A 13,251-nucleotide genomic window follows, 5' to 3' on the forward strand; every position below is an offset into this window, starting at 1 on the left:
GCAGCTTTAGCAAGGAGAGCAGCTTGTAAGTTTCATGGAGCCCCTCATGGGCTCAGCCAGGGGCACTGCAGCGCCAGAGCATGCAGCCTGTGAGGTGGTTCTCACAACATCCTTCTGCCCAAAGTGGGGAAAAATACGGATTTGATGGGTGGACTGTTGGATGGATGAGGAAATGACTGTGAGATCAGACCCTGAGTGGTGGTCAGTGGCTCACTGTCCAGATGAAGGTAGGTTATGTGTGGTGTCCATCAGGGACCGGTGCTCTTCAACATCTTCATTAATGACAAAAGCACTGCGGCCAGCAGGCGGTGGGAGGTGGTCCTTTCTCTGCTCTGCTTTGGTGACACCCAACCAGGAGTACTGTGCCCAGATGTGGACTTCTCAGTACAGGAGCGACAGTGTATCTGTGGGAGCGCGTTCTGAGCTCTGTCGCTAACTTACAGCCGATAAAATACAACCGTGCCCCGTTGTTCACCGCAGTATCGCTTGCTGCCGCTGCGCAGGCGTGTCCCCGCAGCCCGGTAGCGCCCCCTAGCGGACGAGACTCGGCGGTGCGCGAAGGCGGCGGCGTCGCCCAGCGCTCTCAGGGTCGCGCATGCGCCGTAAGGAGTGGGCGGGACCGCGGCCTTGCGCGAGGGCGACGGCGGAAGCGGGCGCCGTGGGAGGGGGTCTGTCGCCATGGCGACCGCAGCGGAGGGGCTGCCCGAGGCCGACGCGCAGCCCGCCAAGCGTAAGGGGCCGGGGGGCCGGGGCCGAGTTCGCTCCTTGACCGTGTGGCCGCTGGTGGGCTTACAGGCCGCGGCCTGCGCCCGGCCTAGGGAGGGGCAGGCAGGTTGGGCTGGGGGCTGGCGAGATTGCAGTCCCCCTCCGTCCGTCCGTCCGTCTGCTGGCCGGAGGCGAGGTTGCAGTCCCCCTCCAGGCCGCTGCCGGGCCGCCGGAAACCTGGAGCCTTTGCTTTCAGGCCGGAGGCAAAGCGGACGCAGTCACGACACAGAGGGAGCTGCGCCGGTTCTGCAAGAAGCAGCCCGGGGGCCGGTTGTGGAGGAGCGGGTTTCTGTGAGAAATGCAGCGGTTGTCGTTTTCTCTGGCTGGAAATCTGGTTTCGCTCCTTGTGAAGCTGGCCTGGGGGCAGCTCCTGTGTTTTCAGTCAGCGACTAGAAATAAAGAGCAGCAGCACTGCGCGCGGAGTCCTTAGAAGCCGCGTCCCACAAAGGCCCTCCCCCAGTCCCTTTAGGAGGGGGCTGAGCTGTGTAAGTGCGGTCAGGCCGGGTGCCTGCGTCTTACACGCCTCCTGAAGTGTTCTAACATAGCCTTGACGCTCCTTTAAAGAAAAAAGCCACGGTCCGTTATCCTTTAGTGTAAAGGAGACGATTTGTCTGGAAAGTAGGTGTAGTCAACATAAAAAAAAAAAAAAAAAAAAAAGCCCCGATTAGTCGGTCTGTTTAATTCTCATGGTCTGTGTTTGTACCTGCTGACTTTCCCCTGACCCTGTAATGTCTGTACCCTGATCAGAGGATCCTGCTGTTGAAACAGCAGAGGAAGCTAAGGAACCAGCAGAAGCGGACATCAATGAGCTCTGTAAAGATATGTTCAGCAAAATGGCCACTTACCTAACAGGTGAACTGACAGGTAAGGCACTGCAATACTGACTTGCAAGTAAATTTCTGTTCCTTTTCATTTTCTCTTAAGGAACTCTCTTCTGTTGTGTGTATAAACTATACATTATAGTATCTAGCAAAACTGGCAGTTCAAGACTTATATGTTGCTAGACTGCTAACAACGCTGACATTAGTGAATTGGTGCCTTAACCAAGTCCCAGATCAGTACAGATATTTTTCTAGATACTCAGTTTATCAGCATCCAGAACAAGTTGTTTTTCTGTTCTGCAGAAGCTTGTGCATATTATGGGGAAGTGTAGGTGAAGAAGGACAGGAAGAGAAGCAGAACTGAGAGTGGAACATGTGTAGCTATTTCACATCTGTGTGAGAGCAGAGATCGTACATACATTTTTCAGCATTCATGCTTTAGAATAAACTATGGAAAGTAAACTGAAATGTTAGTTTCTGGAGGTGGATGCTGCCATAGATCATCGCACCATGAGAACTTCTTCAAGTTCTTTAAATTGTTTATCAGTTAAAATCATAACATTTGGTAACTCTTCTGTTTGTCCGAGGTGCTTCATATGGTTATTTTTAAAGGTCAGAGTGTTGCCTGACTGCTTTGGTCCTGTATCAGGCAACATCAGTAATCTAGGTTGGAAGGTACCCCTGCAGATCATCTAATCTATGTTCCTGCTAAAAGCAAGGAAGTCTTAGCAGTTAGATCACTTAAGCAAATGCCTGTTGAGCTGAGATACTTCTTAAGGCTGCTGCCATCTCTAATACTGTTATCCTTCCAAATTACTGTGCGTGTGTAGATGATCTGTTATCCCTGTAACATGAATAGGGAACCGGAAACCTTGTAATTTGTCTTCTGAATATCACTGTATTCTGTCTTGAGATTCTGGATCAAAGTGACTTTGCTGCGTTAGGCAAGGATGTCTGTGAGACTGAGAAAGTACTGGGATTGCCCAAAGCTCAATCTTCATACGTATACGGCGTTATACTAACACCTGTACTGCCATCTAAACTATTCTTACTGTATTTGGCTGTTGCTTTGAAGTCTCTTGTTTTCTAGAAAAGTCTGTACCCAGTTCAAACTACATGAGCATTTAATTAAAATAAACTCTATTGTTTTTAAGCCACCAGTGAAGACTACAAGCTCTTGGAAAACATGAACAAGTTGACTAGCTTGAAGTACCTAGAAATGAAAGATATTGCTATAAACATCAGTAGAAATCTGAAGGATTTAAATCAAAAATGTAAGTAAAACAAATAAGGGAGGAGAATAATTAACTGCACAGTTGTATGGGAGCTGAAGTATCTAAGATGCTGATGGTTTACCTTCCAGTGGGTTCTGAAGGGAAGAAAGCTCCCTAAGAGCTGCATAGTGTTAGAAAATGCCAATCTTCTGTATTTTGTTAAGCTATAGACTAGGTAGACTAAACTAAGAGAACTTATGTACTGTGTTACCCCCAGATTTTGAAATAATAAGGATTAAATAACAGTACTTCTGAGATATGTTGTATTGTTCTTTGTGTTGAGTCTAACAGTGCTCTTAAACGTTTCGTATTTTGCTGGGATACGTCTATCAGTATCACCACTTGATTTTGGAGTGGGAAAAGGAAGGAGCTTTTAAAGTATTCTATCTGAAGAACATAATGAGAAATTGTTTCAAGTGTGAACTGTTTATTGGAATTGAATTACTAAGAACTGACACCTGTTATTTTTCTGGCTTTTAAAGATGCTGCTCTTCAGCCATATCTGGAACAAATCAACCTAATTGAGGAGCAGGTTGCAGCTCTGGAACAGGCAGCTTATAAATTGGATGCATATTCCAAAAGACTTGGTAACTATTGTCTTCTGCTTGTACTACCTAGCAGTCGTGTTTTGTTCAACAAGTCTGAGCGACAGAGTCACCCATACAGCATAGCATTGATCCACTTTCAAAATAATGAACATTAGAAGTGTCTGTGAAGCAGAAAATGTTGATAAAAGATGAACATTTGAAATTATAAGGAGGTAGACTCATATAGGTATTACTGGACTGTAGCTTGTTAATGAGTCTTAATTTCTTTTTTGCAACGTGGACTGGCACAAATATTCAAGACAGATATTTAATCCTGCAAATGGAGGGATTTATAAAGTTCCACCAGGCACCTAAGTCCCCTTGGCTTATGTTACGTGAATTGTCTGCCCTGAGTATGTAGTTCTTAAAAACCTCATTGTGCAATTAGATTTGCCTAAGTGCTTTAGGAGAAAATGGCCCCAAGTGATTCATCTAAATTAAATTGGATTTCAAGATGTATAGCAGAGTACAGGATTCAAATCTTTTACCTGTCCAGTCCTAAAATGCTCTTATTTTTCCTTCTGCAGAAGCCAAGTACAAAAAACTGGAGAAACGATGAAATTGCAACAGTCGTTAAATTGGAGTTGGGCTGTGGGTCAGACTGATCTCTGAGTTGCACAGCATCAGTTTTATATGTTGACAAGGATTTGGTAACAGCTAACATAAGACTGGTAATTTTTTTTATTTTTTTATTTTTATCAATTGAATACAGTTGGCTGTATTCAGGCCTAAGGCTGGATGGTATTTTTCTCTTCTGTAATGTTTCTGTTGCCTCAGTTCCACGGTGGAAAGTTGAAACTTGTCCCTAACCCATATTTTGATATTGGCTATCCCTTCATTAGTCCTGTGTTCAACATGCAATATTCTACCAAGGAGAAGCCCTGCATAACCTATAAAGACATTTTCACTTAGCAGCAGCAGGACATAAACCTATTTTTTTTCTTTCATTGAGCTCTGTATTGAGAAGATTCCCTGGCCTTTGGAGTTGTGAGCATGGTACTGAAAACACTTAAGTTTGCTATGCATTTTTATCTGTTTAAAATAGAGAGACTAGTCATTATGAATTTACAATAAAACAACTTGCTACATTTGTCTCTCTGGAATCTCACAAATTCCTGTTGGAAAGACTATGTAAGTTGTATTTTTGTTTTTCAAAGGGTCTGTTAATAAAGACAAACACTTTACAGTTACTGGAGATCGTAGAAGAAAACATGTTTTAAACTCGTGTCAAGTATTCCTGTATTTATATCCTTTGACAGTCCTGACCTCTGGTGAAGTTGCAGTCACTTTAACATGTGCTTAGTTAACTTAGTACTTCCTTTCTCTACTTTCCCAAAGAAGTTTCTGCATTTTTTGATGCTATTCATTTTTGAAGAGGTATGCCCAGCAAAGAAAAGTCCTCTACCAGATGAACAGTACTCCAAATTGCTAATTTAACAGAAACCTTTTTACTGGACACACAGTCAAAATGTGGGCTTTTTTGTACCTATTGGCTCAGTTGAAGCTGGCTTTTGATTGGGTTCCAGTAGAGGGCAGTGCAAATACTGATAGTGTTCAAACTTTGTACTAGCTGTTTGGAATTGAGATTAGTCAGGTGCTAATATGGTAAAGATCATGATTCTGCCCGGTATTGTGTAACTACTGTATTAATAGTTGATAGTCAAGTTTTCCCTAGTGCTATTTAAAAATAGTAAAGCAAGACCTTTGAGAGCCTTCAGCATCACTTAAAAAGTCCTGGGCTTTAACATGGAAAGTGCTACTCTGGATGACTTTGATGTAGACTCTGAGAAAGGCTTTTTTCAATGAGTATCAATTTATTAACAAGATTCAGTCTCCCAGAGATAACCATGCATCTGTATCTATGTTGTTTTTGTTCAGTTAGTTCACTGATGAGTTTTCTACCTGTGTCGTTAATTAAACATTAATATTGTTATCAAAGCAACTTCCTTCAGCCTAGCAAGAGGATGTAGTGGCACACATCTAAAACCTTCATGCCTAGAAACTGATATTTGAATGACAGTAGTTTTCTTTGTGATCTTTGATGCTCAAAAGTGTAATGTATCAACAGGAATAAGACTGTGGCAGAGAGTCCTGTTTCTCCAGTGTTTCCTGCACCTGTGATGGTACAAGAGCTGAGCACATTTCAGCCACACTCACCAGTGTTCACAGTACCATCCCTTTTCTTTGCTACTACGGAGGAGGATCACAGATCCTTGGCTGCTGATATTAAATCTGCCTTGAGGGTGCTACTCACATCCTCTGCTCCCTGAACAAATTGGAATTTTCATTACAACATATTGCATTCACATGTGGGTGGGAACATAATCCCTGATCCCCTGCAAGTCCCCTTACCTGACCCCTATCCATCTCTAAGAACAGAAAACGTAGTAGTTCATATCAGGTTGGAAATGGTTCTTGATGTGTGGACATCAGAATCTAGAGCTGAATAGCTGTTGGAAGTCTAAGCAGGATAGGCTCATCTGGGATTCCAGCCTAGTAATTTCTTTGATTCCCCACTCTTTCTTGGAAGGCGGTGCTAGAAGTACATAGTGAGTGCTAACATGCAGGGATTATTCTCCATTGCAGAATAGCAGCTGGCCCTGTGCTATAGCCAGCTGCAGGGGCAGTGTGAAAGGGTGGCAGATTTGCATCCCACTGTGAGCGTGTAAATGTGACTATGTGCTGTGTAGAGCACTGTGATCTTGTCTATGTGATGAATCAGATATGGAGCTCTAAGTGCCAGTGACTTGTCCTATCACTACTCAGCAAGTCAAATAAATCCTTTTTTTTGGTCAGATAACATGCCAATCAAGTACTGGATACAAAATGGAACGTGACACAGACAGGCTCTATACTGTAATGGCAGCATGCTGGCAATTACGTGCAAGTCAGCTCTTTTATCAGATGCGTACCATGTTCTCACACCCTGTGGAGACAAACCAAGTTGGGTACAGAACTGAATACAGGTCAGCCCTGCTGTATTTAAGATGTGTTGCACTCACCACCCCATTTTCCTTAATACATACTGTCCACATTACACTTGAGACACTGAAACTCATAGTGTTGTAAGAATCCTCTGTCACTGGGTCATTATAGCAGCCTTGCTGTGTAACCTGAACGGACCATGAAGAACTGCACTGCTCTCCACTCTGTTTTCTATTTATGTTCTTTGATGCTTCCTACTATGGTTGCTGCAGTGAGGCAGCTGTCTATCTTGATGCCATGGTAAGGCATGTAATGGAGAATATATTTCAGAGCTATTAGTCTCGCTTTAAAAAAAAAAAAAAAAAAAGACAGGAAGACAGGTGTATCACCTTTTTGAAAGGGATCTGGAAGTCAATTGCTCCAACCCCTTGCTCAAGCATGGTCACCTGGAGCGGGTTGCCTAGGACCATGCAGCATGTGATATTGCCACTGCCAGCTTTGGACGTTATGGCAGCCAAGTTGGAAGGTTTCCTAGCACAGAATTTGGATATATATTCTGCCCTGTTTGGGCAGGAGGTACTGCACGTAGAGACAGACTTGCTAGCCAAGCAAGAGCACGTTCTCAGGTGCAAAAAGGCTAAGGTTCGTCCTCTGCTTGGCAGAGAACTGGAAAGTTATGATTAAACAGATTGTCACTGCGGAACGCCACTCTGGAGTACACGTGTACTATCTGTAAGCCATAAGCAGCACCTCTCAGGTCTCCAAAGATATGTCTGAAAGCTGAGGACGCTGTCAGTGTCACAACTAAGACTGGATTAATGCCCTCTAAGAGAGCATCCACACAGCTGGTATTAGCAGGTACTCTTCCTCATTCTTTAGGGTCAAGGCAGTCAAGGGGACAGTGACAGTAGTCAGATAAATACAGTCACATGCAGGTAGAATAATTACCTCTATACTTATCTCACCCTGGAGAGTGCTGTCTGCATGGAGCTTCCTAGCCTTCCCCAAGTCACCTCGATAGCGTTAGAGGCCCAGCATCTGGTTTGTCTTTCTAGTAAGGAATCTAGTGAAGAACAGATTTAAATACACTTCAGTGACAGTCATATTTGTATGTGTTTTCTTAGAACTGCTGACTTAGCCACGTTTTGTTTTACTCATAGATGCATTTGGTGGTTGATGTGAGATCCTGTCACCACGTACAGACTGACATGCTACCGGAGAGTCTGGGAATCTATGTGATCAAAGCGTAGGAAATTTCAAAGAAAAATAACACAGCCTTTCTCTGCTTCTCTTCCTTTTTGACAGATTTGCAAGATGGCCACAAGAGGGTGATGTTTCATCAGAGAAAACTTCCATAAGATAAAGCAGTTAACAGAAAGGAAGTACCAGTATTGCGTTAAAACTATTGCTTTTCTACTTGAAGAAAAAGCTGCGCTGTTTTAAAATTACAAAGATGAAAAACTCCAGGAACTCTGAAGATGGGAACCCATCTAGCTATGCGTTGCACCATGTGGCATTTCCTGGTGCAGAAGATAATAAGAAAATAGTAGATGCTTGAAGGAAGAACATGGAAGACCACAGAGGAAAGAGGGTTGACAGATGAGAACCAAGGGACCAAGTATTTCATTAAAGTGATCTGTGCAACTGCTTTGAAGCTGAAAGCAGTTCTTGACAAGTTGAACTGTAACTGCAAACCAGGGGATAAAACTTGGCCTAGCAACTACAGCAAATATAGCTCTTTAAGCAGAAATAGGTCAGATCCAGAAGAGTTTTTTTTCTCCAGAACACTTGAGGCAATTCTGCCCAGCTGCTCTGACAGGTTTTTCAGAAGTTGGGTTCAACTGTCAGAATAATACTTTGTGTAGATGTCCAAAAAAATTCAGGATGGGGTCTTTAGTCGTTAGTGGAAACTACAACGTGTTCAACAGCTGAAATATAGCTCTTCTATGTTAGAGTATGCTTTTTAACCTGGAACTTTGTGATCACTGGAGATGTTTAATGTTACCAAACTGGACAGGAGTTATCCAGTATTGGCCTGTAGCTAAATATATTACGTGTGCAGTGTTGCACCTGAGGGCGAACATACAAGAAAAAAAAAAAAGCAGTAAGTAGAGAACAAACATTCTACGAAAGTATGATGAGTTTTGTTAACGAGAGATTTGTTAATGATTACTGTTTGTCCCTGCTTTCTGATATTACAGTAGAATAAAGCAGAACCTTGACAGAGGTCACAAAAAATTTAAAAAATAAAGCAGTTCATCCAAGTTTGCCAGCAACTGCTGATTTTATCTAACCAGTTATGTTTAATCCAGAGGAGGCAGAAGCTATTGATTGCCTTTGCACTTTTTTTTTTTTGTTTTGTTTTGGTTTTTTAATTTATTTTTTAAACCATAGCATACACAAATGCTGATTTCCAGGATGTAGCATCGAGTCCTCCTTTGATCCAGCATCCCTTTTTCATGTCGCAATGGAACCCCTGGGATCCACAACTATTTTCTTACTGTTTGCGTTGTTGGTCTCCTCATCTCTTCAGTCTGCATGGAGGAAGATGTCTGAAGCAGGGAAGTTGCCTCCTGAGCCATTTGTTTTGCCCTTCATAAGAAACATATTAACTAGACCTGAAGAATAACTTGCCTTAGTCTTCAGAAGAGGTCAAGGGAGTTTGCAGGATTTGAGGGGTCCAGTGGTGCACATTAAGCAGAGCCTGGTCCAGTGATTAAAAAACTTGGGACTGTATTGCAGTTCTAATAATACGGGTATATTTTTTAAGTTAAATTATGTTTGTTCAGAGACTGATCAGTTGTTGACGGCAGTGCACTCCCTCTGTTGGATATCTCATCCGCAGGTACTCCAGAAGAGCCCTTCTCAGGCATGTTCTGAGCCACTGCTGAGTTTCTAAACTACGTGTTGGAAAAAAAAAAAGATACTGTGAGCTACATGGTGCCTTTTTTACTGTGGTGATTTTCATCTATCGCTATTTTTTTTTTAATTCACTAGTGCCATGCATTTTCCTCTGAGAGTTATTGTGGGTCGGTTTATTTTTCTTTTGGTGATTACCTTATTTGTATTAATGAAAGCTTTAAGAAAACCTTGAACAGTGGAGCAGGATAGGCAGCAACCAAAGGCTTATCTTCAGCTCTGTAGCTGAACCTGTGTCTGTGTCCTAACCAATTTGTTTATGCTTACATGTACCTAAAAGATCAGCTTGTGGAATGACTGCGACAGCGTTGCCCACCTGCTCCTAGGCATACATGCCCGAGATGCAGAGCTGTCTCACGCACAGCTTGTATAAAGGATTACAACCGAAGAAACAAGAGCATTGATAGAGCAAAAAATGTCACCATTCTTTCCTGCTTTGACTCATTAGAGCTGACAAAATAGAAATGAAGGAATGAAAAATACTCCGTGACTGTGAGGTTGGTACATGAATAAGCACCAAGTAGTTCATAAGGACTGCAAAGAAAAATGTGGATGGACCAGTTCGCCAACTGACAATATAAATCTCAGAAAAGCCCTGTTCAGCTGATTGAAACCAACTGCATGACACAAATTCTGTCATACAAGAAGTTCTACTCATTTGTGCCACTGAATGTCCCCCATGCTACAATAAAAATGTACAGCTCAGACTGTATCTCCTCCATTAGATCAGTTGCGTGTTTTCTGTAAGTGATTGTGTTCAGGCCTTGAAGTTTGTCTGCTGGAAGAGGCACAGAAGGAACTCTTTTTCCCCTTTCAGAATTTATGACAGATCAATCAGTTATAAGAGTCCCAAAGGAGTAGAGACTGAGAAGCCTTCTGATGAAAACTACTTCACCTTGTAGCTGTGCATGCAGCCATTTTTTTTATAGCGAATACAAGATGAATGTGTGTGCTTAACTAACATGGGAGGTGGAGATGTTGGTGCAATTCCTCCGTGGTTGCATTGCTGCTATCCTTGGGACCTCCTTTTCAGCCAGTGTTAGACAGGATCCTGATCCGACTAGACTGTTGTCATGGTGTTGTGCACCCATCCTCAGGCTCCTGTGTCCTTACATTGAGATGTATTACTTCACTGAATGTTCTCATTTCGCAGATTAGCCCGTGGGAAGCATCGTGTCTATTCTGCTGTGAATTACATCTCTGCTGCTAAAATCTTATCAATTTCAGGTAGGATTCTTTTTAGCCCCTTGCAGAAAATCACAGTGTCAACTCCTGCCTTACAAGACAAAGGCTTTGCCATCACCAGAGGTATTAAGATTCAACGATACATTCAGCATTCAACAATTTACAAAACATGCCTACTTGTAACATGCTACGCAGGCAGTACTCAAGATAAGACACAGACCTTGGCGTTATTTTTCGGGTGACTTCAGAAATGCCATTTGACCAGCCAGCACAAAAGGTTTGGTTAAATATTTGTGTCTGAACTCCCAGGACCCAAAACACAACTCAGTTGACTCAGGACCAGGCCACTGACATAACTGCTCTCAGTCATTTAGGGCGTACGACAGATTGCTATGTATTGGCTCGGTCTCTGAAAGGGCAAGGAAGTTCAGGCCTTATCACCTGTTGTGTGATCTGTACGGTGACCTCAGCAGTAAAGCACTCTGTTGTTCCTGTTGCTGATCATCTTTGAATAGAGCTTAGCTTTAAATGATAGTCAGGATTAAATGAGAAGAGGCCCTTCCCCAAGCCAGGCAGCAAAAGTCAGAAATTGAGACAGTAAGTTGACAAGTGCATGTGCTTTGCAAACAGCGCATACCTTACAAGAGAGGTGATGCTGGACATGTTCATGACCTGACAGTATAAAATCTCAGAAAGGCTCTGTTCAGCTGATCGAAACTGAGTGCATGACACCAATTGTGTCATACAGGAGGTTAAGCGACGAAGAGCAATATGAATGTACGTGCTTAATTAACGTGGGAGGTGGAGATGTTGGTGTCACATCCTGGAAACAAAGCAATGGATACCAGATCTGGTGAAAGCCGTTTGCTGATAGTGAGTGCTTTTGGTCCTGATGTGCAGAGCCTTTATTAAGGTTATGATAACCCGGGCTTTGGGATGACAACGATAGGGAATTTAAGGAAGCTGTCTCACGCAAAGTTATTTGATAGGTCAGTCACAGAATAAGGTAGAAGCCTCCACCGTCTGTAATGCAGGGCCTGAGCTGTGCTGGAAGCCTTTGTTATTCTCAGGAATCTGAGTATGCGCTGCCATGGAGAAGTGAAGGCCGTATGGCAGTAGGGAACAGAGGTTCCTGCAATGATCAGGTTACGTTTGAAGAAATTAGATAAGTCAGATGCAGACTGTGTGGCTGGGTTTTGGCAAGTTTATCTTCAGCTACTTGGATACCCATTCTCAATGTTTACTACTTCAGGATGCTGTTACATTCCCTGCACTGAAACAAATCCAGATCCAGATCAATTCACGCCAGAGCATTTCTTGGATAGAAATGGTGGCTTTAAGGCAGTAAGTGAGTTGTTCCTGTCTTTTTCTGCGAGGAGTTAAATTGTGTTTCTTTCCGATCCCAGACTCTCATTTGCCTTTGCCATGCCTTGGATTGCCTGAGGAGCTGTGAAGTGTCTACAGCAGTGACTATGTGGTATCTTTTGGTCAGGTGCTGGAATTGGTTGCCCAGGGAGATGATTGAGTCCCCATCCTTGGAGGTGTTCAAGAAACATTTAGGTGTTGTACTGAAGGACACTGTTGGTGGATGAAAAACTTAACATGAGCCAGCAGTGTGCCCTTGCAGCTCAGAAAGCAAATGGTATCCTGGGCTCCATCAGAAGAGGGGTGGCCAGCAGGGACAGGGAGGTGATTGTCCCTCTCTACTCCACCATCATGAGGCCCCATCTGGTGTACTGCGTCCAGGTCTGTGTCCCCAGTACAAGAAAGACAGAGAGTTCTTAGAGAGGGTCCAGAGGATGGCCACAAAGATGATCAGAGGGCTGGAGCACCTTCCCTGCAAAGACATGCTGAGGGAGCTGGGCTTGTTCAGCCTGGAGAAAAGAAGGCTGTGGGGTGACTCATTGCAGCCTTCCAGTGCCTAAGGGGAGCCTACAAACAGGAGGGGAGTCAACTGTTTGAAAGGGGAGATACTGGCAGGACAAGGGGAAATGGTTTGAAGCTGAAGGAGAGAAGATCAGGTTGGATGTCAGGAGGAAGTTCTTTACCAAGAGAGCAGTGAGGTGCTGGCACAGGCTGCACAGAGAGGCTGTGGATGCCCCGTCCCTGGAGGTGTTCAAGGCCAGGTTAGATGGGGCCCAGGGCAGTCTGGTCTAGTATTAGATATGAAGGTGGGTGGCCCTGCATGCAGCAGGGGGGTGGAGCTTGATGATCCTCAAGGTCCCTTCCAACCAGGGCCATTCTATGGTTCTATGACTGTTTAGTGGGGAAATATTGGTGATAGGTGAATGGTCAGACTGGATGATCTTGGAGGCCTTTTCTAACCTTGGTGCTCTTTCTTGTTTGAAATGTTGCTATGCCACCTCTCTCTTCCAGACACATTTGTGTCTTTCCTTATGGCTTTATCCTTACTCACAGTTTAGCCTGAAGCAACAGGACCATAATCCTAACAGGTACTCGCATACCTTCATTTTTTTGTGTGTGTGTATTGTATGGATGAGAAACCATGCCTGTGCGATCCTTAAATCCTGCATGGTTTGATTTTTCTGTAAAGCTTTAACATGCCATTGTGGTGATATTACAAGTGCTATATTATTCTGCATAGCATAGATTCAGCTCTGTTCTCACTGCAGTCACAGTAAGCTGTACGCTCCTGTATGGGAACTGTTGAATCACAGCCTGAACCTCTGATTGATCACCTGAGGCAAACACGAAGTCAGCTGTGGGAACACAGGTGAAGACAATTCACCTGTGTGACTGGAAGGGGTGGAGCCG

The 13,251-nt window shown here is 43.7% G+C and overlaps 1 protein-coding gene across 4 annotated transcripts; it reads left to right on the top strand.

Annotated features, from left to right (window-relative positions):
• Window positions 1-611: 611 nt before the first annotated feature.
• On the top strand, window positions 612-10,015 carry BLOC1S2 (biogenesis of lysosomal organelles complex 1 subunit 2). 4 transcript variants are annotated; one of them, XR_001467117.4, is made up of 7 exons: window positions 612-730; window positions 1,513-1,629; window positions 2,741-2,860; window positions 3,343-3,447; window positions 3,975-4,118; window positions 6,244-6,413; window positions 7,678-10,015. XR_001467117.4 is itself a non-coding variant. In NM_001277352.2 (5 exons), exons 1-5 carry the CDS (start codon window positions 679-681, stop codon window positions 4,004-4,006), a joined length of 426 nt encoding a protein of 141 aa, NP_001264281.1. In that variant the 5' UTR covers window positions 612-678; the 3' UTR covers window positions 4,007-4,637. The 4 variants fall into 4 exon arrangements, 1 of the variants encoding a protein (NP_001264281.1); XR_001467116.4 differs by lacking the exon at window positions 6,244-6,413; NR_102403.2 differs by lacking the exons at window positions 6,244-6,413; window positions 7,678-10,015 and adding an exon at window positions 962-1,250 and having other exon boundaries at window positions 3,975-4,637.
• The last annotated feature ends 3,236 nt before the right edge of the window (window positions 10,016-13,251 follow it).

The sequence above is a fragment of the Gallus gallus genome, chromosome 6, assembly GCF_016699485.2.
Source record: "Gallus gallus isolate bGalGal1 chromosome 6, bGalGal1.mat.broiler.GRCg7b, whole genome shotgun sequence".
In the NCBI taxonomy this organism is placed as follows: domain Eukaryota; kingdom Metazoa; phylum Chordata; class Aves; order Galliformes; family Phasianidae; genus Gallus; species Gallus gallus.